The sequence below is a fragment of the Haliotis rubra genome, unplaced genomic scaffold, assembly GCF_003918875.1.
Source record: "Haliotis rubra isolate DU_JTF1 unplaced genomic scaffold, ASM391887v1 Scf676, whole genome shotgun sequence".
NCBI lineage: Eukaryota > Metazoa > Mollusca > Gastropoda > Lepetellida > Haliotidae > Haliotis > Haliotis rubra.
In genome coordinates this window covers 302,890-329,906 of record NW_025767386.1, presented here as the reverse complement: position 1 = coordinate 329,906, position 27,017 = coordinate 302,890, and the positions used below count along the sequence as shown (strand labels likewise).

General features: G+C 39.5%; 1 protein-coding gene across 1 annotated transcript in view; it reads left to right on the top strand.

Moving 5' to 3' along the window:
• Positions 1-1,016: 1,016 nt before the first annotated feature.
• Positions 1,017-27,017, top strand: part of LOC124257841 — a 47,446-nt gene continuing 21,445 nt past the window's right edge. The window contains 13 exon segments of the mRNA XM_046691989.1: positions 1,017-1,142; positions 12,296-12,939; positions 13,523-14,233; positions 14,236-14,541; positions 15,795-15,944; positions 16,937-17,105; positions 17,662-17,789; positions 22,013-22,079; positions 22,905-23,101; positions 23,524-23,691; positions 24,726-24,981; positions 25,738-25,853; positions 26,118-26,265. Coding sequence (XP_046547945.1) covers positions 12,352-12,939; positions 13,523-14,233; positions 14,236-14,541; positions 15,795-15,944; positions 16,937-17,105; positions 17,662-17,789; positions 22,013-22,079; positions 22,905-23,101; positions 23,524-23,691; positions 24,726-24,981; positions 25,738-25,853; positions 26,118-26,265 — 3,004 coding nt within the window. The 5' untranslated portion in view covers positions 1,017-1,142; positions 12,296-12,351.

The window sequence follows — 27,017 nt, the reverse complement described above, 5'->3', positions numbered from 1 at the left end:
CGTGATATGATCCATTAACAAGTGGGATTTGTGTGAAGATGATATGATCTATCAACTTGTTTGTATTGTCTACATGTAATGTTAGCCACTGACCTCGGTGTGTAGTTTCCACGAGACGAGACACGATGACCTGTCTGTTTTGCTTCTCTATACCAGGATGTAAACATGATATCATGCCCTATTGCACCTTGTACATTAACCTTTCGTCACTATGGTTACACGTGTTTAATTGCTGATGCTACCGGAGGGGCAGGAGATGCATGATTTCCATTTTCCGGAATATCTTGTGTCATTACTGTTTTTTTATTTTCCCTTTTCACCGAACGAATCGTCAAGACTGGGAATAAATCTGCACAATAAAAAACGAAACGAACCGAAACGAACGGAAATGAAACGAAACGAAACGAAGCGAAATGAAACTGACCTGACCTGACCTGACCTGACCTGACCTGACCTGAACAGAACTCAGTGAGTGAGTATGGTTTTATTGCAATATTTCAGCAATATCACGGCGGGGTGCCCATAAATGGGTTTCATACATGTGTAGAATTGAACCCATGTAATCGATGTACCCATGTCAGGAATGAAACCCCTGTCTTCATCATGACGAGCGGACGCTTTACCCATTAGGCTACCCCACCGCCCCTAGAACAGAACCGAACTTAACAAGCATAAATATTAACCGGCGGCCAGTGATGGCGGTGGGCAGACCTGTATCCAGCCAAATGCTGCTAAAAACGCTACTCAGCTATTTGTAAAGTCTTTGCGCTTGTCAACTCTTAAGACTTCTATTCCATTCTCCGCACAGGTACAATGCGTGAAACCCATTTCTGATGTCCACCGCCGTGATATTGCTGGGATTTTGCTAAAAGCAACTAAAACAATACTCACTCACTCACTCAAGTCAAGCTGGGTCACACCGACCGGAATTTGATTTCGCTCTGTGCTCTGAAGGTAGAGATAATACCCGAGGTGTTGTGATACGGTATATATTATCAATACGCCCGCGAATATAAGCGTGTTATCAAGCATGTGACAGGGGATGGGCAATGGTGTATGTGTGGGTTGATATTCAGTTGATTTTAAACCGACGTGTAAATTGTGGAGAAGTATTACAACTAGTCGGCCTGGGAGTATGTGTGGTGAGTTGTTTTTACCTGTAACGTTTTCTATAGAAGGGTCTCGGTTACGCCTACCACCACGTAAGTACGCTGATATAGATCTTATGCACTCACGATTGTTATCCGTTATTAACCGATCAACGGTGCACCGCCTCCCGTGAAAATTAGCGAGAGCATATGGCTAAGCGCACTTGAGCAGAGATATCTTTGGATACGAAGCGCTATATAAATGTCCAATTTATTATTATTACATATTTGCTAAGTCTGGATGACACCCCAATTACCATGGACATCCTCGTTTTCTGAGTGCTGGCCATTGTGTCTTACTTTGGTAGTGGGGGTTCGAATCAGGGATGTGACGCAACCAAGAAATATGTTCTAGAATCTGTACTATCACGTAAAAATGTAATCCCAAATATAACATATGTTGGATCGTCCTTATCATTGGTATTGTTTCTGTAATCTTCGTAATTATCGGAATTTCCACCAATACCACCACCACATGTGTCGTTAAGTCAAAACGCGACGGTTGAAGCAGCCCTGAGGGTAAACTTGGCTCGCAAAATGAAAACGTGGGTTCGAGTCGAGGCTATGCTTTGAACACTCCCCAGATAAGACTGGACATGTATGATTCTGTGACCACTCGTTACATCAAACATGTACATGCCGGATCCGCTGATGACTCTCCTGATAAGAAACTGGTATGTGTAACCCTGTCCTCTGCATATCAAACACGGCCATGTCTAATGATAACATATCCCCTGGCAATATCACGCATATGTTTGACGCACCGCAACTATAAAGGCCAAACACGATATCACACTCCGGCGCAGTGATGACTTAGCATAACATCACTGCCACAGGCTAATTTGCATATCACGTGACCGGACTTTTCTCTTGTTTGTAAACAAACGCGCATATTCATAATAAGCGGAGACTGGCCTCTTCACAACGTTTTACATTGTTACATATATATTCTTCCACAACTGCGACAGTAATGTTTATGACAGTACATATTTAGATATCAAACTGGCTGCATCGTTTTCTCTCTGTTGGCTTCGATGACTGCACGTGGAGCCGTACAACTATGTAAACAAAGGATCGCTACGCAAATCGAAATAGTGTTACATGTTTTAGGATTATTTTCTCAGTGAAACTAAACCATTCTAACAAAGATGATAAATTAGATGCGCAGACTCGTCAAAAATAAAATAGTTAAGGAATATGTAGATAATATTGACTGGACGGTGCAAGATGTGACGAAACGTCACATCTTTCTGGCCTGTGGCAGATGTACTATGCTGGCTTTCCGCATGGAACTCTGGGTAGGAGAGTGACACGATATGTCTGATGCAGTGTCAACTACGAGGGCTGTTCAACAAGTTATGGCAACACTGTATCTCTGTATATCAAATATAACCTCTGCACATTTAGCATCTATGGGAAGCCTCAGATGAGATCTAATCAACTTACGTTTGTGACGTCATATCCAATATGAAAAGTGGTTATGACGTCACAATGTGATGATGTCATAACTCTGATTAAAAAAGATGAAGTTCAGTAAGAACCTTCGCTTCTATGTTTTCATGAGATCACAGTTTTCTAATGATGCGACCAAAATCCATGTAGATTTGGTTAATGTGTGTATGGACTAAGCTCCATCATATAGGACAGTTGCTTGGTGGTTGAGTGAATTCAATCATGGGAAGACCTTACTTTATGATGAACACCGCTCAGGACGTCCAATATCAGTTATGAACGAGGAGGTAATGACAAGTGTCCTGAAATACATTGGTGAAGATCCACATGCAATTGTGCGTGAAATTTAGTTCATCATTGGACATATCACTTGGCAGCACCCACTCAATCTTTCATGACCACTTGAAGTTAAGGAAGATTTGTGCTCGTTGGGTACCTCATGTGATGACCCCTGAACAGAAACAACGAAGGCTTCAAATGGACCATTGGACCAAATGGACATCGTCACTGGTGACGAGACTTGGATTTACTTTTATGGTATCCCCAACAAGTGTTCTAACATGATGTGGATGGGTAAGGAAAATCAGCGTCCAGTGGTGGTCAAGCCAGGATTTCAGAGCAGGGAGAGACTTTTTTCTATTTTTTTCAACTATGAAGGGCCAGGAATTGTTGATATTGTTGACGAGTACTGTTACTGGCACCTACTACTGCAACACTGTCCTCCCCTGGCTTCATATGGTTCATGCAGTGTGTGATGTGTGAGGTGGGCGATGTGAAATAGGGTTTAACGCCTAATATGACGATGTGCATGCGTGTGTATGTGTATGTGCGGCTGCTTGTACTAGCCCAGACTGAAGCTGGTGTTATAGTGCTAGCCCACTGAGATACCATGCCACAGTGAAGCATGAGTATCCCACTCAGACACATTATACTGACTCCGAGCCGACCAGTCCTTGTTGTACCCATTAATGCCGAGCGCCAGTCAGGGTCCAACAAGTACCATATTTTAACGTCTTTTGGTATGACGCGGTCGGGGATCGAACCCGCGACCTTCCGCTCCCCGGGCGGAGGCTCTAACCACTACACCACGGAGGCGGTCTGTGTGATGTAGGAAAGCATGATATATGTCACATTCAATGGCGACTCTCCAGATCAAACATCGACATGAACGAGTCAGTGTCGGTTTTTAATGTCGAGCAAGGATATGTCCGATTCAGTGTCGGTTCTCAACATAAAGCATAGATATGTCCGATTCAGTGTCGGTTCTCAATGTCGAGCATGGATATGTCCGATTCAGTGTCGGTTCTCAACATAAAGCATTGATATGTCAGATTCATCGTTGGCCCTCAATGCCGAGCATGGATATGTCCGATTCAGTGTCGGTTCTCAATGCCGAGCATGGATATGTCAGATTCAGTGTCGGTTCTCAATGTCGAGCATGGATATGTCCGATTCAGTGTCGGTTCTCAATGTCGAGCATGGATATGTCCGATTCAGTTTCGGTTCTCAATATCGAACATGGATATGTCCGATTCAGTGTCGGTTCTCAATATCGAGCATTGATATGTCCGATTCAGTTTCGGTTCTCAATATCGAACATGGATATGTCCGATTCAGTGTCGGTTCTCAATATCGAGCATTGATATGTCCGATTCATCGTTGGCTCTCAATATCGAGTATGGATATGTCCGATTCATCGTTGGCTCTCCAGGTAAAACACAGATTTGTTTCATTCACTGGCTACTCTCCCGTTTTAACAATTGATTTATGCACGCTTCAGTTTCCACTTTCCAGATAAGAAAATGGGCATATGTGGCCAGTCTTCAGATAAATGAAGGGTATATTGGCGACTTGTTTTGTTGTCTCGTGAGGTATAATCTAAGAAACTTTACACAAGCTTGTTTAACTTTCATATCACATGAACTGTCAACATCGTTCGTTAAACACGGTTAAGTCAGACGAATTGATCGTTTTAGGAAAACATTTGGGTGTTAGCATGCAGGGGAGATTTGACACATTAAAGACACGGTAATTTCTTTAACGCTACTTTTCCAAAAAAAAGGGAAGCGCATCGTACATTCTGTATTTCTCTCTTGTTTGAGTGGCATTTTAGAAGTTGAGACGTACAATATATAACAAGTTTTATGGATAACAACTTCTTTATTTTCGTGAGTGCGACGTTTCGATACAGATTCTTGTACCGTTGTAGATTATACCTCACGAGAAACTCTTGCGACAACGGTACAAGAATCTGTATCGAAACGTCGTTGTTATCCATAAAACTTGTTATATATTGTGTATTTCTCTCGCCTTACCCCACCCTGAAGCCACCAGTAACTACGGCTACCTGCCCCACACGACTGCTACAGCAACTTCACCGGTGACTGTATTGACGAGGCTGACACATTTTTCAATACCCAAACTGTATTTACCCGACGTTGAGTGGTTAAGGTGGTTGCTCCTCACTCCGAAAGCCCGGGTTCGCTTCTGGGTTCCCCGCTGCGGCGTCTTTTGAATATTGATGAACGCGGCGTAAAATTGTATTCACACAATTACTACAGGATGGACGGAGCATCTTCCTGTTTCACATAGTTACTACACATTTCACATAGTTACTTCCTGTTTCACATAGTTACTACACATGTCACATAGTTACTACACATGTCACATAGTTACTTCATGTTTCACATAGTTACTTCACATTTCACATAGTTACTTCATGTTTCACATAGTTACTACACATTTCACATAGTTACTTCATGTTTCACATTGTTACTACACATTTCACATAGTTACTTCATGTTTCACATAGTTACTTCACATTTCACTTAGTTACTTCATGTTTCACATGGTTACTTCACATTTCACATAGTTACTTCATGTTTCACATAGTTACTTCATGTTTCACATAGTTACTTCACATTTCTCGTTTTGGAGGTGAGGTGAAATGGCGTTTAACGTCGTACTTAAGAATATTTCGCTCATATGACGACGTCCATGCGTGTGTATGTGTATGTGCGGCTGCCTGTACTAGCCCAGACTTAAGCTGGTTTTATAATTCTAGCCCACTGAGATCCGAGCCGACCAGGCCTTGTTGTACCCATTAATGCCGAGCGCCAGGCTGGGACCAACAAGTACCATAATTTAACGTCTTTTGGTATTACGCGGCCGGGGATCGAACCCGCGACCTTCCGCTCTCCGGACGGATTCTCGTCTTGGACATTTGCCAAGAATTAAACCAGGTAACGTTGGCTTCTCTTATAAGTTATATTTCATAATGTGAGCAACGGACACAGGTATCTTTCGTTATATGTAATATATGTCATTAACTGTTAATTGTGAGATAAGATGAAATGTGCGGCAATTTCGCACATAAAATAATTTTGCTCCCAGTGCAACGTGCATACTCGTGGGTGTGTGTTTTTAATTCTATTCCTGATTAATGTCGGTTATTTCGTTGTCGTTTTTAATGCGCCAGGCTAATAATACACCATGCCCGAACTTAACACGGATATATCACTCGGACAAGGCTTCCTAGCAACTGGTGAACGAGGACGTCTTTTATCGCATTATAGTATAGCACCAGGTAAGGTAACAATAATTACCTTCTCTTAATGTCAGCGATATGACGTGGCATGGGATCAAACCACCGATCCTCCACTGTGGGCGGACCCTCTGTCCGTTAGACGATGGTGACGAAATAGTGAAGTGATAGGGAAAACTGATAGCTCGCATGATAAACGATAGCAGGTGGACTGGTCTCTAGCTCGGGAAGGCTTATCTAGCTTGGGAACGTCTCTATCACGTTTCACGGAGACCGCACTGTTGCGACACTGTGCAAGATGTTTACTGGAGAGCGCTTTCAAAGCGAGTATATTGAAAGAAATGTTGCAGATGTAGTAATTAAAGAGCTATGACCTACTAACTAATTTTGTAAAATGTGTAACCTCATTCACCTCCCCAAACTCTCACCTGTTCTGAAAATATCTAAAACATACACCTTATACATTTACTTACTCACCTCACTCATGCACGCACGCTCGCTCGCTCGCTCGCACGCATGCACTCACTACTGATAATATCACTACAACTACAACTACCATTACAACTACCACAATTACAACTACTACTACAACTACTACTACTACTGCTACTACTACAACTACTTCTACTACTACAACTACTACTACAACTACTACCACTACAACTACTACTACTATTACTACTACAACTACTACTACAACAACCACTACTACTACTACAACTACTACTACTACTACTACAACTACTACTACTACTACCACTACTACTACTACTACAACAACTACTACTACTACTACTACTACTACAACTACTGCTACTATTACTACTAACAGCACCAGCAACATAAAAATGACGACGATGCAAACTAACTAGAACATAAATAGCAAGGACACAGGACCCCGTCACCTGCCTCGGGTTACAACAAGCAAGCAATACGCGATGTAGCTTCCCTTACAGCGATGATATAAGATAACACATAAACACACCTTATCTGCTAAATAGTCGAGTATGTCTACTATCAAACAATAGAGGTAGGTAGGTACATTGTCTGTCACGCAACCGCTACAACCACACCAGCACTAGACTGTATAAGACCCTGTTTCAAATGAAATTCTCTCTTGGTCTTGCCCACAATCAAACCTCTAGGGCATTTAAATATAGGTTACACATAATCACATTACGTCATGTGTTGTCAGGTTGCATATTTCAGTATGGGTGGAATGTTTAACGTATCCATGCACGAGGTTTCTCAAAATACTCCACCACGTGACTAAGCGTGTTACTTGTTTCAGTTGCGTTTATCAGTCACCCGGAAGGCGACATATTGAGTCAAACAGTAGATGATCGTTTCTGTCTCGCGTTCTGATCACACGGTTGTAGCATACAGGTGAGGCTCTGTTTGAGACAGGTAAGACTTGATTACATGACGGCCAAGGGCGACATTCTCATACTCAGTCGTTGTCATAGTGATCGGACTGTTTGGTCCTGCACGGAGCATCGCCATCACATGTAATTGACTTACATGACTGAAATGACGTATTGAGATATTTCGTTAACGAGTGGGTATAGTTTTAAGCCGCGATATACCTGCATCATCACGCTATGGCCTCTACACATTGTATCCCTAGATGGATTCGCACTCGGGCATTTCGGCGTGTTGCGCCAAGCCTTTAAATGCTACCTCATCATCCCGTGCTGCACAATGAGGTGAGGTGAGGTGAAATTGGATTTAACTTCGTGCTTGAGAATATTTCGCTCATATGACGATGTGCCTACGTGTGTGTGTGTATGTGTGGCTGCTTGTACTAGCCCAGACTTAAGCTGGTTTTATAGTGCTAGCCTACAGAGATACCATGCCGCAGTGAAGCATGGATACCCTACTCAGACACATTATACTGACTCCAAGCCGACCAGTCCTTATTGTACCCATTAATGTCGAGCGCCAGGCAGGGACCAACAAGTACCATATTTTAACGTGTTTTGGTATGACGCGGTCAGGGATCGAACCCGCGACTTTCCGCTCTCCGGGCGGACGCTCTAACCACTACACCACGGAGGCGGTTTGCTGTACAATGAACAAGTCTTTAAAGGCAAATACGTAAGGTATGGAGGCTAAACAAAGGGACGTGAGAAGTTATTCAGTGAGTGAGTTTAGTTTTACGCCGCACCCAACAGTATTCCAGCTATGTGGCAGCTGTCTGTAGATAATCGAGTCTGGACCAAACAATCCAGTGATCAACAGCATGACATTGATCTATGCAAATGGGATACGATGATATTGTCAACCAAGTAAGCGATCCTGACCACCCGACCTCGTTAGTTAGATCTTAAAACAAGCTGAATTCCCTCAATGGTAGTCACCTGAGTGAGTGAGTGAGTTTATATTTAACGTCACATTGGCAATATCTCAGTCATATCGTGATATGTGTAATCCCCACTATAATACATGATACGTTTGATCGCTTTCGATAAGGCCTCTTTTCTACATCGTTGAAATAATGCCGATTCGATGGTAAATTGTAGCCCACTCACTCTAAAAGGCCTCGTGTATTCATCCTTAATTTTATATTTCAGAGTTTAAAAAAGTTAGAAGTAATATCTTCCGAAGCGTATGTGTATTATGCTGTAGCTTGCGTAGATGTCTGCCTATTTACACAAGATAATGAAATTTTTAAAACCTAATGCACATTTGTAAACAGGTGATACAAAAAATACTAAACTCGCCACCTTTTTAAAACAATTTTATGCAATCCATGGTGAGTTCTGGTTTTACACTGGAGCTCGCGTGGTGCTCCGAATAAGTAACCCACTTGTGAGCGTCGTGATAGCTCGACCATACACTGAGATCTGAAAAACGTGGACGGTGGACATCATAAGTGGACTTAACAGACATTACCAATGTTGGAAGTCAAACCTAGTTGGGCAAACTAGGTATGCACACCGACCTGAAAGACAGCATGTTTGGACGATGCTATGTTCTTTTGGAATCTGTAACAGTATTAGTTGACAAATGCTTAGCAGATAATATTGATATTGAGCTGAAGTTAGCCTCAAATAATTTTTGTTGATCTTTGATTCGAACCTCTTAGTTAGGTTACACTTGTAGCATTTAACAACCAAATATAGAAAAAAACAATGTTAATCGTGGAATATAGGTTACACTTGTAGCATTTAACAACCAAATATAGAAAAAAACAATGTTAATCGTGGAATATAGGTTACACTTGTAGTATTTAACAACCAAATATAGAAAACAAACAATGTTAATCGTGGAATATAGGTTACACTTGTAGCATTTAACAACCAAATATAGAAAAAAACAATGTTAATCGTGGAATATAGGTTACATTTGTAGCATTTAACAACCAAATATAGATAAACAACCAATTTTAATCGTGGAATATAGGTTACACTTGTAGCATTTAACAACCAAATATAGAAACAAAACAATGTTAATCGTGGAATATAGGTTACACTTGTAGCATTTAACAACCAAATATAGAAAAACAATGTTAATCGTGGAATATAGGTTACACTTGTAGCATTTAACAACCAAATATAGAAACAAACAATGTTAATCGTGGAATATAGGTTACACTTGTAGCATTTAACAACCAAATATAGAATAAAAACAATGTTAATCGTGGAATATAGGTTACATTTGTAGCATTTAACAACCAAATATAGATAAACAACCAATTTTAATCGTGGAATATAAGTTACACTTGTAGCATTTAACAACCAAATGTAGAAAAAAACCAATGTTAATCGTGGAATATAGGTTACATTTGTAGCATTTAACAACCAAATATAGATAAACAACCAATTTTAATCGTGGAACATAGGTTACACTTGTAGCATTTAACAACCAAATATAGAAAAAAAACAATGTTAATCGTTGAATATAGGTTACATTTGTAGCATTTAACAACCAAATATAGAAACAAACAATGTTAATCGTGGAATATAGGTTACACTTGTAGCATTTAACAACCAAATATAGAAAAAAAACCAATGTTAATCGTGGAATATAGGTTACATTTGTAGCATTTAACAACCAAATATAGATAAACAACCAATTTTAATCGTGGAATATAAGTTACACTTGTAGCATTTAACAACCAAATGTAGAAAAAAACCAATGTTAATCGTGGAATATAGGTTACATTTGTAGCATTTAACAACCAAATATAGATAAACAACCAATTTTAATCGTGGAACATAGGTTACACTTGTAGCATTTAACAACCAAATATAGAAAAAAACAATGTTAATCGTTGAATATAGGTTACATTTGTAGCATTTAACAACCAAATATAGAAACAAACAATGTTAATCGTGGAATATAGGTTACACTTGTAGCATTTAACAACCAAATATAGAAAAAAACAATGTTAATCGTGGAATATAGGTTACATTTGTAGCATATAACAACCAAATATAGATAAACAACCAATTTTAATCGTGGAATATAAGTTACACTTGTAGCATTTAACAACCAAATGTAGAAAAAAACCAATGTTAATCGTGGAATATAGGTTACATTTGTAGCATTTAACAACCAAATATAGATAAACAACCAATTTTAATCGTGGAACATAGGTTACACTTGTAGCATTTAACAACCAAATATAGAAAAAAACAATGTTAATCGTGGAATATAGGTTACATTTGTAGCATTTAACAACCAAATATAGAAAAAAACAATGTTAATCGCGGAATATAGGTTACACTTGTAGCATTTAACAACCAAATATAGAAACAAACAATGTTAATCGTGGAATATAGGTTACACTTGTAGCATTTAACAACCAAATATAGAAAAAAACAATGTTAATCGTGGAATATAGGTTACATTTGTAGCATTTAACAACCAAATATAGATAAACACCCAATTTAATCGTGGAATATAAGTTACACTTGTAGCATTTAACAACCAAATGTAGAAAAAAACCAATGTTAATCGTGGAATATAGGTTACATTTGTAGCATTTAACAACCAAATATAGATAAACAACCAATTTTAATCGTGGAACATAGGTTACACTTGTAGCATTTAACAACCAAATATAGAAAAAAACAATGTTAATCGTGGAATATAGGTTACATTTGTAGCATTTAACAACCAAATATAGAAACAAACAATGTTAATCGTGGAATATAGGTTACACTTGTAGCATTTAACAACCAAATATAGATAAACAACCAATTTTAATCGTGGAATATAAGTTACACTTGTAGCATTTAACAACCAAATGTAGAAAAAAAACAATGTTAATCGTGGAATATAGGTTACATTTGTAGCATTTAACAACCAAATATAGATAAACAACCAATTTTAATCGTGGAACATAGGTTACACTTGTAGCATTTAACAACCAAATATAGAAAAAAACAATGTTAATCGTGGAATATAGGTTACATTTGTAGCATTTAACAACCAAATATAGAAACAAACAATGTTAATCGTGGAATATAGGTTACATTTGTAGCATTTAACAACCAAATATAGATAAACAACCAATTTCAATCGTGGAATATAAGTTACACTTGTAGCATTTAACAACCAAATGTAGAAAAAAACCAATGTTAATCGTGGAATATAGGTTACATTTGTAGCATTTAACAACCAAATATAGAAACAAACAATGTTAATCGTGGAATATAGGTTACATTTGTAGCATTTAACAACCAAATATAGAAACAAACAATGTTAATCGTGGAATATAGGTTACAGTTGTAGCATTTAACAACCAAATATAGATAAACAACCAATTTTAATCGTGGAATATAAGTTACACTTGTAGCATTTAACAACCAAATGTAGAAAAAAACCAATGTTAATCGTGGAATATAGGTTACATTTGTAGCATTTAACAACCAAATATAGATAAACAACCAATTTTAATCGTGGAACATAGGTTACACTTGTAGCATTTAACAACCAAATATAGAAAAAAAACAATGTTAATCGTGGAATATAGGTTACACTTGTAGCATTTAACAACTAAATATAGAAAAAACCAATGTTAATCGCGGAATATAGGTTACACTTGTAGCATTTAACAACCAAATATAGAAAAAGACAATGTTAATCGTTGAATATAGGTTACAGTATGTGCAGATAAACAATACTGTATTCCTTTCTTCAGGATGAAAACTTCACCACCAAAACAAGAAAGCAGAACTAAATCCGAAGGTCAGCAGAATGGACAAGAAAGGCTTTGATGAAGACCGTTACAGACACGAGTCTACCATGGGTACAATGCAAGATGAGGATGGCGCCACACAGCGGATGCAAGATGATCCTGGAGATGATGACAAGGACGACGTCTTCTCCCGACCACAAGGAGATACATCCTCTAGTTACCCGAGTCAGCATGGAGGCTCCGTCGGTTCTGTTGCTTCAGAGACGTCAGTACCGGACGCTGCAAATGACGTTAACATTGACTTGACCGTGAACAAGAAATGGAAAGTGGACGAGAAGCTTGATGCAAAGATGCTTGCGTCTAGCAGACCAACAATACTGGTGCCCATCGCTAAGTGGATATGTACAATTCTCCTGGGACTAGGTGTGCTGGGGTGTGTCGGAGCTAGCAAGTGGTCAGTCATCGGTCTAGCAGCTAATATGAACACAACTAGTACCGCCCAAAAAACAATTAAAAGAAACAGCCATATTTTTGTGATGATATCTCTTATAATGCTGGTGCCATACTGTATCAACTTTCTCAGAGCTGCGTTCCTGGCATCGTGTCGGAAGGACATGCTGTGGCCAAACAGAACGGCTGTGATAACAGTGAGTATTAGAACACGTCATCATTAATAAAGAGTGATTCAGTCAGAAATGTTCCACTTCAATCAGCGCCTGCTAAAAGTGAGCCACAACAAGAGCGCGGGGGGACACAAGAAATGGGCTGTTCCATGTGAGGAATCGAACAAGGGTCTTCTTTGTGACGTGTGAATGCTTCAACTAATCGGTTACCGTGAATAAATGTCATAATTCTACACTTGTCGGAAGAGGCGACTAACGGGATCGGGTGGCCAGGCTCGGTAAGTTGGTTGACACATGCCATCGGTTCCCAATTGCGCAGATCGATGCTCATGCTGTTGATCACTGGATTGTCTGGTACAGACTCGATTATTTACAGACCGCCGCCATATAGCTGGAATATTGCTAAGTGCGGCGTAAAACTAAACTCACTCACTATGACAGTTGGCATATACAAATAGTAAATGCCTTTGACGTTGCAATATTAAATCGACATAAACGGACACTTGCTGATATATAGCAGGTACAAACAATTTCTTTCTACAACTGAACACCAACAGGTTTGGAGTATCGGAACGTGCTGTGTATCTGTATTTATTTCTTCTTTCAGGGAGTTATAGTTGCTGTGCTGGAATCATTTGGAGTGTGTTTGTTTGCTTTGAAGATTTTGATCAACTTTGACGGGTTTGTGGTGATACTCCTCATGAACACAGTGTTTGTCGTGCCATTCATAGTCACCACAGTGTTTAACATCAAGCAGAGAACAGACCGTAAAGGGGGTAAGCTGCTGATGTTGACCTCCGCGGTGGCATCTGTGCTTCAGGTTGCTGGTGTTGCGTTAGTTGTTTACCTTGTTTTACAACAAAAGACTGGTGAAGTATGGCATGTGCCAGTTGCCCTCGTCTGTGTCACTGTAGCCTGGGTTCCTCAACTACAAGAACTGACCGTTAAACACAGACAGGAAAGTGAAGTAGACGACACCGTCATCGACTTTGGAAGCCACTGGGCTACTGCTAGTACTGCTTACGATACGTGTGAAAGAAATTCCCAGTCCAGCAGTACTCCGACAACCCCGAGCCCAATTGAGGATCCGAATGTTGAAGGAACCCGTGACCCGAAGCCGAATGTCTCTAATGTCCTTAGTACAAAGTGGAAGATGGCTGTCATATCCAACTTCGTGAAAGTCGTGGGTGTGGTGCTTTTCAGCTACTTGTTGTTCTATGTTGATTGTAGCTTTAATAGCAAGGTGACATGCAGAAACCTGACCAATGCCTTCCCTCAGTCATGGAACCTTGAAGAAGATTCTGACAGTTTCCACTATTTCTTGGTAAACTTGCTCACAACATTTGGGAGGGTATGCTCTTTCAATCTTTGCATGCCAAATTGCTAGCCAAAAAATGGGCTTTTGCTCTCCCCATGTGTTTTACTGGGCCTATCCTCCTAGTTTTGATGTTGGAGAAAGACTGGTGTATTGTTGTGTTTGCCTACTCCCCGGGGATGTGTGTGGCCGCGAATGGGCATCTGTGGGCTGTTGTTTCGTCCATAGTGTGTTTTGTCCTAGCTCATCTCCTGGGTGCAACATTGCCGATTTTCAGAAGTAAGTCCAGTGCCCTACAGAGCGAATCGTCGGTAAGTATTGTGTTAAAGAAGATAATAATGATAATATGGTGTTGAACAAACCTATGAATAAGAACTTGTTTTATTACCCACGAGGGTGAACATAGCGGGGTTCATATTTCATACGATGACCTAGGGCAAAATATCACTTTGTCATGGTGACGTGACGTCATGGACAAATCTGTGACGTCGTGTTTCATCCATGACGTTGCATTCTACATGCGGCGACAACCGGTAGCCAGCCTATGTTTGAAAGTAGATTTGGGTTTATTTTCCTCAATTTGACGACTTCGGTAATAAATAGAGCATTATATTCGTGCCAATATCATACTATGTTTACATAGTATGACATGGGCACTCATATTTCGTGAGTGCGACGTTTCGCTACAGACCCTTCTACCATAATAAACAGTTTCTGTATCGACAATTCGCACTCAGCAAACAAGGGAAGTTGTTATCCATACGGTTTGTTCAATATTGTACGTCCCAACTTCTAAAATGCCACTCAAAGAAGAAGGATATCAGTATGTTAATTATTTTGAGTAGACATGTTCTGTTTAGTTTGTTTGTGTTTAAACGCGGCACCAAGACATATTCGAACTATGTGACGGCGGTCTGTACATAATTGAGACTGGACCACCCAGTGATCAACATCATGAGCAGCGTTCCACTCATTTGGGATACGATGACATGTGTCAGCCCAGTCAGCCAGCTTGACCAACCGATCACGTTAAAACTAAACCGGATACATAAGATACACCCGATCATAAGTGTTAACCATATCAGTGCACATTGTGAAATGATGTTGTTTTAAGACGTTGGCGAACAGGTCATTTTTATTTTACCCATTCTTTCCTCTTAAAGGGCAACGATGTGGTTGTTGTCTCATGCAAGTTGCAAGCATCAGTTCTCGTCTCAAAGTACACCCGCTCTACACTTTCTGTTCAAAATAGTCAAAATAATCCATTTTACATTTGCGTTTATGCCTTAAACTGAGATAATAGTTTGACAGAAAGTGAAACATGTACAATGTCATAAACATTGGAACGATATTGTTACATATGTTATATATATTTGGGATTGCACTTTCTAAATTAAGTACAAATTCTAGCCCCATCCGGGATTCGAATCCATACTCGTAGAGTCAGGCGCCTAATCGCCAGCACACAAAGTCAGCAATCGAACCCACTCTGCCATCGCGGCTGAAATGATATTGTTTTCAGATCGAGCACACATATTTCTATTTATCGAATTAACATTTTCAGATATTCTGGCTGCCATCCTACAATGGAGTTCTGCTGGAGCAGTGGTTGATCCTCAACAAGCAGACAGGATCACGTGACCCACTAGGACCTGCGTGTCGTCCAACCGACTCGAGGAGTCGAGTGTACATATGTACCACCATGTACAGAGAGGTAGATGCGTTGTGAATTTATCGTTGATGTTTGTAGATAAATGTTTGTTTTGTTTGTTGTATTATGCCGCACTCAGCTACATTCCAGCTACAAGACAGCAGTCTGTAAACAATCGAGTCTGGACCAGACAATCCAGTGATCAACAACATGACTGGTTGGTTGGGTGTTCCGATGTTTATCGCCGAACTAATTTGACTTCATGCGGTCTGTAAACAATCTAGTCTGGACCAGACAATTCAGTGATCAACAACATGACTGGTTGGTTGGGTGTTTTGTTGTTTATCGCCGAACTAAGCAATATTCCACCTATTTGACTTCATGCAGTCTGTAAATGGTCGAGCCTGAACCTACGCAAATCGATCTACTCAGTTGGGATACGATGATATGTGTTAACCAAGTCAGCGAGCCTGGCCACTCGATCCCTATAATCGCCTCTTATGACAAGCATGGGTTGCTATGTGAGTCAATGGGTTACATATTGTATTAGTAGAAGATACCGGTGTTAAGCGAGCTTGAAGTAAAAGAGGCGTTAGATGTTAACCTTTTCGGTGAAATCCTTCAGAAGACAAGTTCAGAACGATTCAGGAGTTTGAACCACAAACATTAGGGACGCATCCCTTCACAGGCATTAGTCACACTGGTACACGGTACTGTTTCCTTTTACGGTCGGTGAAATTATTTCAACTCAATTGTTCTTTAATGATTGTATTTAATCATTGAGGCCACCGTATCAAAATTGATGGATGCTCAAGTTGTTGATCACTAAATCTTCTGTTCCAGATTCGATCATTTACAGACCGCTGCCACTTGAGTGATTATTTTACCGTAATGTTAATGACGGCATAGGAAAAACAGACTCTAAACAGAATAAAGACAACATATGTCCCAACAATCGTTTTGTTTGTATGTTGTTTAACTCACTCACACATATCTACAACTGTTCTCGTTGTCGGTTTCCATTCTGTAGTTGCAATTTTCCCCTACCTTTCCAGAATGAAGTGGAGATGCGCCAACTTCTACAGTCCATCAATAAAATAAACTTGGCGCGAACTGATAACGAGAAGTTCTTCGAGTCTCACGTGATCTTCGACGGCGGAATTCGGAACAAAAATATCTCTGAGTTTGCCTTACAACTCCTGACATTGCTCAAGGAAACACTAGGTTCGTGTACTGTACAATTTGTTGTGTGTATATCACGGGCGTTATTACTCCATTAGCATACATTTATTACGATCTAACTTCACTAATTTCACAGTATTTAGTGCTAATGTAAGTATTGCGCTTGTTGTATTAATGAACTTGGGACAATTACTTTGTTTAGAGAATTCTGGTTTCACGACTACGGTCCATTTGATTTCATCTGAGACCGATGAACTGATCACTAACACAAAATCAAATAAATTTGCAGCCAGAACCAATTTTGTTCGCTGTCTGTAAATAATCACGTCAAAACCAGACAATCCAGTGATTGATAGCACGAGCATCGACCTGCACAGTTTGGATACGGTCACCTGCAGTACCGAGGTTGATAACCCGACCCCTTAATCGCCTTTTCCGACAAGCATGAATTGCTGAAGATCAATCTTGCTACGATGTTACTGTAATACTTAGTATACAGTGTATTCTTGTTTTATTCCCCATTAATGCATTTACAGTGAGTGAGTGAGTGAGTAGGGTCTTTTGTTTTCTTTGTAATCGCACACCTCCATACCTTCAGGTATCCTGACGGACAACTGCACGAAGGTGGAGACGCCATATGGGATGAAGTTGAGCTGGAACCTGCCACAATCGTCTTCAAATGTCAGACCAATGACGTTTAACATACATCTAAAGGATGGGCTGAAGGTCAGCGAATTGATATCACATGAATCTGAGCCGTGGACTAGTGAAAACTCAGACCTTTGTTTAATACAACGTTCTTGGTGTAAAATGTGACACGACCATTTTGGTGCCATGATATAGCTAAAGTAGGGCCAATTCACTCACATGTGTTGTGACAAACGTTCTCTGATAACAATATGTGGATGGACAATTTCAACATTAAAGCCAGAGCGACGTTTCGGTGTAGGTTCCAGCACCGTTATCAAACAAGTTATGAACGGAATAAGGATTGAGGCACACACACATAAGTGTGAGGAGGTGTTCATACCATAAGGGGACTAGTACCTACACAGAAACACCTCTCTCTCTATTTTTATATATTTTAGCTCCCCAAACCTCGAAATGTAAATCACCTTGAAAGCTCTAGGGGTCTCAAACCTCAAAATTGTAGTACCTTGAAAATTTCCCGGTATACGGTAATATTCCTTCTTATAATGGCACAGGTGGAATTGTATAAAGATGGTGTAATGACTGAAGAGGCATAAGTAAGGATTCGCATTAGTGAACATTTGTACGTAAAATATGTTATATTTAGGATTACTCGTCATTCATATATTTATTTCCGGTACTGAAAGGCCACAGGCCTGTAGTACAATACATTTATAAATCAATATTTACACACACGGATAATATACATGAAGAAGGGAAAATAATCAACTTTAGGTTACATTGTGTTCTGAGATATGTTCTGTCCTAAACAACATGGCATAGTAAACAAACATGGACAAGTTTTGAAGTATAGTATGGGTTTTGTTATTCAACAATGCTGAGAATTTATAAAGGTTTGGATGGGCACAATAATATTTCTTAATATACAACTTTCTAATGGAATTATAAGCAGGGCAAATTAAAAGAAAATGATATTCATATTCTATTTGGTTAAGATCACATACTTTGCAAGTTCTATTTTCTATTTTGACATTTTTAAATCTTCCACTTTCGATAGATAAATCATGGTGAAGAACATCTCAGTCTGCTTAACGCTATCCTATACTTTTTTACGTTTAGACATGAAAGATAAGTTTCGGAGTTTAAAGTACATTTAAACATCTTATAATACAGACATTTACTGGAAAGTGATATCTTTTCAAACCATTCTTGCAAATAGATATCTTTTAATCTTTGTGTTAGTTCTAGAATAAACTTACCCTCAGAATCAACATACTGATCGTTCCATACAAAACCAAACCCTTTAGAGAATAGAAAATGTCTAACAGCAGAAACCCAATTTGTGTGTCCATTTTTATCGAATAGCATCATCATATTGTAACATTTCTTTGGTAGCCCGTAAGAAGGCATCTTCAGTAATTTTAACCAGTATTTTATAACTCTGATATTTGTAAATAAGTGCATCGGGTATTTACCACATTCTCCATACACCATTGTATTCATCGTATTGGATTTAACACCAAGAAATCTTTTACATGCTTTCAATTTAACTCTTTCAATATCACTGTAATAATTCAAACCCCATATTTCGGCTCCATACAATAAAATTGGCTTAATTATGGCATCAAATATTTTAAAGTATGAACTTATATTTATGTCACCAAGTACATTTAATTGTTTAAAGATACCTATCATGACCTTTTGTGCTTGCAAACAATTAACATGTGTTGTCCAAGATAAACAATTACTAAAGAACATTCCCAAATATTTGTAGGAACTTGTGCATTCTAATTCTTTACCTTTATACAACCATTTCTCGTCTTTTGATAAACGTCCCCCTTTTTTAAAAACTATTACTTTAGTTTTATTTCTATTTACAGCTAATTTGTACTGGTCACAATAATTCTCAAGTTCTTGTATAAGTCTTTGTAAACCTGCAACAGTGCCTGAGAATAGCACCATATCGTCTGCAAAAAGCAGAAGAAAAATATGTACTAGGTCAAGGTGTAACTGTATTCCATACTCACAATTGTTTTCATTTTTGGTTGCTAATTCATTTATGAAAAATGAGAATAAAAATGGGCTAAGTGTGCAGCCTAGTCTTACCCCGATTTGTAGTTCAAACGAATCTGAGAATTCATTGTTATTCTTAACGAAAGCTTTAACATTTTCATATATATTATGAATCTTTTTTTTCATTTAAGGACTTAGACCATGGGTATTAAAAATAGACCATAGCTTTTGTCTATCAACTGAATCAAATGCGTTTTCGAAACCAACGAAACGTGTATAGAGTTTACCACCTTTGATGTTGAGGTATCTCTGTATAATACTTTGTAATATAAACATATTGTCAGTAGTCGTATATCCATGTCTAAAACCTGCCTGAGATTCATTTATTTTATTCAATGTCTCTCCCCAAGTTACTAATCTTCTGTTAATGATAGAAGTGAAAACCTTACTAAAAATACTCAAAGGAGTAATGCCTCTTTAGTTATTTGGGTTATCGATACTTCCTTGTTTATGGAGCGGGACAATAATGCCGATTGTCCAACAAATTGGAAAACTACCATTTTCTAATATTATATTGGATGATAATTCTAAATATGGTGCTAAAATATCTACCGAATTCTTAATTAACTCGGGTATTACGTCATCAATACCTGGTGATTTATCGGGTTTTAAGCATTTAATACTGTCCAGAATCTCGTCCCTACTAATAGGAGAGTCCAGCATATCCTCTGTTAGCGCAAAATTAGGGTCAGGAGACGTTGATGGATTTGCGTCGTCAACAAAGTTATCAGTATTATTATCCGTTTCTAAGTTGAGAAGATTTCTAAAATGTTGATGCCACTCATTCTTACTAATATTGTTTTTTTGCTACGATAGAAGTGTTCAAAGTTTTCAGTTTAAGCCAAAACATTTCTGACTCCCATATGCTATTTTCTATGTCTAACCGCTTTTCTTTAAAGTAATCAAGTCGCTTTTGTTTACATACTACATTATATTCATTTCTTATCTGACAATATTCTTCAAATGACCTCTTATCTTTCGATTTTCTAAACTTATTTAATAGCTTACAACGTTTAGTTTTAAGTTTCTCACATGCACTATCATACCATTTGTTTGATAGTTTCTTTGATGTACCAAATTTTCTTTTCATATTTTCCGCAGCTAAACAGAGAGCATTAGTGACATATTTAATGCTGTCATAAATGTTTGTGAATGTATTATCAACTGATTTATCAAGTAATGATTGAACATGATCCGAAAACAGATTCTCTCTAAATTGTTCAGCTTTATCGTTTTCCCAGAAGAACCTATAAGCATTATTTGGATGTGTGTCACACCCGTCAGAATATCTAACATGATCTGTCTTTACTGATAGTGTTATTGGTAAATGATCTGACTCGATACGAGAGTGTATGCTAAAAGCAACAATAAAGTCAAATAATATCGATGATGAGATAATGTAATCTATTAGGCTTGTTCCATTATTGCCTATATACGTAAAATCCCCAGTTTCTACTCTTTCTTAGTAAAGTACAGATTCGGCTGGTTCGAATCCCGCATGAGACTCAACCCCCTAAAAGTATTGGATTTCCTACTTTACTAAAAAAGCGTTATCCCAAATATAACATATGTTACATTTGGCCACTTTCTAAAATGGCATTGTGTAATCATAGCATTTGTACGGTTAAACTTCGTCAGCGCGGTCAGTATTTAGAGGAATTGTTTAGTATTATTACTTCTAACATATGTAATATTTGGGATTACACTTTATCATTAAAGTACAAATTCTAGTACTTTTTGAGTTGAGCCCCATCTGCGATTCGAACTCACACCCTCAGAGTCAGGCACCTAATCGCCAGCACACAAAGTCAGCCGCCTAACCCGCTCAGCTACCGGGTTAGGAGGTCTGTAAATAATCGAGTCTGGACGAGACAATCCACTTATCAACAATTGGGAACCGATGACAAGCGTTAAATAAGTCAGCGAGCCTGACCACCCGACCCCGTTAGTCGCCTTTTACGACAAGCATGGGATACTTAAGATCAATATTCTAACCCGGGCCTTCACGGGTACATCGGGTGTAGAGGGGGTCAGGGCATGATCATGGTGCAGTCATCGATATTTGCCAATATTTGTTCTCTACACCAGATGGAATCAGTCTCAGTACAAGACGTCTTGGTCTTCTGCATTGACATTTATATCTATGTTGAACGCAATGCATCTACACCTTTTTTAGAATATTTGAAATTGTTTTAAATTTTCAGCACTTACTGTTGCACTTTCAGGTTCGAAACAAGAAGCGATGGAGTCAAATCATGTACATGTCCTACGTCATCGACTTCCTGATGACCTGTAAGTGACCACCGTTATTTAAGAAGGGCTCAGCAGAAACACATATGACAAATGTAAATGCAACATGTGAAAGTTTCGGCCTTGAATTCATTTGGAACCGACGCTTTCAAATGAAATGTTCCCGTGCTTCAAATACTCAATAACACCCGGACATTGGCCAACACATGATGTTTATCGACATTGTAAGCACAAAAGTAAACCAAAAGGTCGACACACGTTTTTGTGTTTGCACTCATTGACATCGAGTACGGGTACAGCAGTGAAATGTCAGCCGATCGTTTCGGCTGTCTCCCATGGTAGCATCTGGAACAGCTAATTTGTGACGTCATTCGGACTTTACGTCACAATATGATTTGATGACGTCACCACTGCTGACAACGTAACAATACAATGGTGTATGCGATGTTTGTACGTATTAATACGCAGCGAATGGTCTTGCAATTTCCGGGAATCGAATACCATGCAATCATATTTTTCATCCAATCAGATTAAAGAACACAGTGAAGTTTGGTTTACAATGTTCTATGAATAACGTTTGTATTTACTCAGATAAGGTTTTGGGACCGATATCGTATTTCTGGTACCGACGTTAAGGTATCCGTTATGGTATTTGATACTCATACCTTTTGTTAATCGTGGAATCTCGGCTTTTAGCACAAATTTCTTATAGATATGGAAAGGTAAGGGTTATGTCCCTTATACTTAATACAAGTAACTTCTAAGTGGACATCACTGTACGTAGGAATACAATAGTAGAATGAATCCCATGATCGATGGAAACTATTGAGAAACCATTTCAGCTAGAAGTTTGGTTTATGTCACCAGCGAATGATGAAGACTGCTACATTCTTACAACTGACGCTGACGTCAAGTTCACGCCGGAATCGGTGGAGGCGCTTCTGGATCTCATGACACGTGATCGCTCCGTTGGTGCAGTATGCGCACGCACCCACCCTATGGGAAGTGGACCTCTTGTATGGTATCAAGTGTTCGAGTACGCAATAGGACACTGGTTCCAGAAGGTTTGTACCTGTTTAATTCTTACGTTTATAATAGTGGAATACAAGCTGACATCCAATCAGGAATATGAAGTGAAATCGAAATCAGATTACTTTTAAAACACATGACTGTCGTTCTGTGTGAAGAGCAATAACATCCAAAATATATGCTTCAAAGCAAAAGATTGCATGCAAAATAACTTCATTAAACATAACACATGACCTTCGTTTTATGGTGGCTTGCTTTGATGAGAAGGTCACAGTCATACTGACCTCAAAATACTTGCCTGGAACAGAACGTTACAGACATAATAAGTTCATACCTCAAATTCATTGATAATCGTTATATGTTTGCTTGAACTGACCATTCTGTTGAAACACACTGAACTTCCAGTGGTTTCTTAGATCTATTGTAGTTATCCATTTTGGTCCCTCTATATTTCTAGGCAGCAGAACATGTTCTGGGGTCGGTGCTGTGTGCTCCGGGATGTTTCAGTGTGTACCGCTGTGTCGCCCTCAAGGAGATCCTCACAGTATACTCCACCAATGTGGAACATGCGTTTGATTTCCTTATTAAAGACATGGGAGAGGATCGCTGGCTGTGTACACTCATGGTGAGCATGTGTTGTACATATACCTAGGCCTTGTACGAAACATCTTACTGACTTAAAGTTTAAATCCTTGGTGAGGAAAATTGAGTCCTATATCACCCAGGTTGATAACCGTGCAATCATCGTCATTGACAAGTCGCTTGTTAAGACAAACCAGTCGTTATGGGTAAAGTTGAATTTGAATACAATCGTCAGTTTGGGGATGCTAAAAGAGATACCCGTGGAGATCCGGGTTATACTGGGCCGCGTTTCACAAAGCTCTGGTAAGCCTAATATCTCGTAACTTCCCTCGTAGCATTCCGACCTCCTATACTGTAACACTAACTTACGATGATCGTAGCGCTAAGAGAGCTTTGTGAAACGGGGCCCAGGTCTGCAGCAATCCATGCTTGTCGAAAGAGGCAACTAAGGGGATCGGATGGTCAGGCTCGCTGACTTGGTTGGCACATGTCATCGTATCCCAATTGTGTAGATCGATCACTGTTGACCACTCCATTATTTGACAAGACGCCATATAGGTGGAACAGAATGAGTGAGGCGTTAAACAACAAACAAAAAGTCTCTTGAAATGTCCTAACTGGGAAGCACTGCCAAGTGTGGTGCGCACACACGCATCATACATCCCTGGTATGCGTATCCTGCCATCCATACATGTACTTGCCAGACAAGCCAAAATCAACCAGCCAACCAACCAACCAAAACAGATTTAGTTGTGGGAGGGCCACAAGAAACAAGTCGTAAACACAAAAATACCTCCGCATATGAAACAAATTTGAAGTTAAATTTATTTACCTAAATGTATTTTTAGTCCAAATAATTCTTTTCAACCTCCTAGACAACAAATAATAAACCTCGAACTGCAAAACAATGATAAATGCTTTTGTTTCAGCCAACAACACCCATTAAATAATGTTTAACATTTACATGTGTTATAGTCAGCTCGATCTACATATTTGCAAAAAAAACCACCTTGTCATTGTTCAATTCATGTTAAAGCGTAGAAACTGACTCGCTCATACAAGACGTCTCTATTTTAGGTTCAGAGTGGCTGGAGAATTGAGTACTGCGCAGCTTCAGAGAACTCCACGCACTGTCCTAGTGACTTTGAGGAGTTCTACAAACAGCGTCGACGTTGGATCGCCTCCACCATTGCCAACCTGATGCTGCTGATCAAACAGTGGCAGATCATTCGGCTGTTCAACCATCGCGTGTCACTGCTATTCGTCGCCTACCAGGGGGCGTTGCTCTTCTCTACTCTGATTGGTCCGAGCACGGTCATCTTGATCGTTTCCGGTAGGTCTCAACTGATGTTTATTGATACAATCTAATGAAATGTGTCAAACAAGTCAGCGAGCCTGACCACCTGATCCATATTCTAAAATTACAAAATTATGTAAATTAAACATTACTTATCAAGTTTATTATGATTAAAAGATATTTTAGTGTCTTCACTATTTTATCAATCGTCGCTTTTATTAATACTCCTGCAGTGTCACGACGGGGATACCATATACGGCTTAACACATTGTACCCATGTTGGCAAGCGAACCCGGGTCTTCGCTTTAACCTTTAGGCAACCCTAAATCAATGATGGAACTGATGTTTCAAGTACAGAAATGCAACCAAGTATATGTGTATGTGCGTGTGCGTGTGCGTGTGCGTGTGAGTGTGAGTGTGAATGTGAATGTGAGTGTGAGTGAGTGAGTGAGTTTAGTTTTACGCCGCTTTTAGCAATATTCCAGCCATATCAAGGCCGGGGACACCGGAAATGGGCTTTACACATTGCATCCATGTGGGGATTCGAGCCCAGGTCTTCGGCGTGACGAGCGAAAGCTTTAACCACTTGGCTACCCTACCGCTCCTCGTGTGCATATACATGTATATGTTGCTAATACATTTACAACAATAACTATACATTTTGATACGCACTTTACCTTTGAATGTTCGTTAAGGTTGGAAAAGATGGAAGATGGAAGTTTCAAACGATGGGGAAAAAAAGAAATGCAACCAGGTGTAATTAATGCTCTATTGGTGACGTTTGTTTTTTAGGTGGTTTGACCTATGGCTGGGGCGTCGACTCTGTGGCGTCAGTCATCATTCAGCTGCTTATATGTGTGGCCTTTGCACTCACCTGTCTCTACACATCAGACAAGACTCAGATGCTGGTATACCACTGTTATAGTTATCAGATCCATCGGTGTCGAAAGCATCTCTCTGTTTAGTCTTGTTATTGGCAAATTAACTTGGAATGGAAACAAAGTACATCTCTTTGTATAATCTTGTTATTATCAAATTAATCTGGAGTGAAAACAAAGTACATCTGTCTGTTTAATCTTTTTATTATCAGGTTAATCGCGACTGAAAACAAATGCATATGTCTGTTTAATCCTAATACTGGTCAACTATTAGTCATGGTTCGTGCATTACAGATTGCAAAGTTGCTGACTTTCTTCTACGCTGTTGTCATGACAGCTGCATTTGTGGGGACGGCCCAGCAGATTGTGGACGACCTGGAGAGACCCACTGAAAAACACGATACGAACGGCAGCACTACCGTCAACCCGGTCAGGCCATCAGGTCACAAACAGTACTGATATATATGGTTTTGATTAAAGATACACGATTAACTGTACGTTTAATCGCCGTGTACTGAGATATAATTAACACAATCAAGGAAAGTGGCAGGGATCACCCTCTTGACATGATCATTACCTCATACTGTGCACATGTCACGAAAGACTGGCCAAAGAACATGGGTTGTAAAGGAGTACATTTAGTGACACTTAAAGCAACCCGTAAAGATGCGGTTATAATTTATCGTCACCAACCCATGCTTGTCGTAAGAGGCGACTAACTGGATCAGGTGGTCAGGCTCGCTGACCTGGTTAACACATGTCATCGCATCCTAACTGCGTAGATCGATGCTTATGCTGTTGATCATTGGATTATCTGGTCCAGACTCGATTATTTACAGACCACTGCAAATATAGCTGGAATATTGCTGAGTGTCGCGTTAAACAACAAACAAACAAACAAAACAAACAAACGATTTCTGAGCTCAGAGTGAGTGAGTTTAGTTTTACGCCGCACTCAGCAATATTCCAGCTATATGGCGGCGGTCTGTAAATAATCGAGTCTCGACCAGACAATCCAGTGATCAACAGCATGAGCATCGATCTGCGCAATTGGGAACGATGACATGTCAGCGAGCCTGACCACCCGATCCCGTTAGTCGCCTCTTATGACAAGCATAGTCGCCTTTTACAAAAGCATGGGTTACTGAAGACCAATTCTAACCCGGGACCTTCACGGGTCTCTGAGGTCAGAAC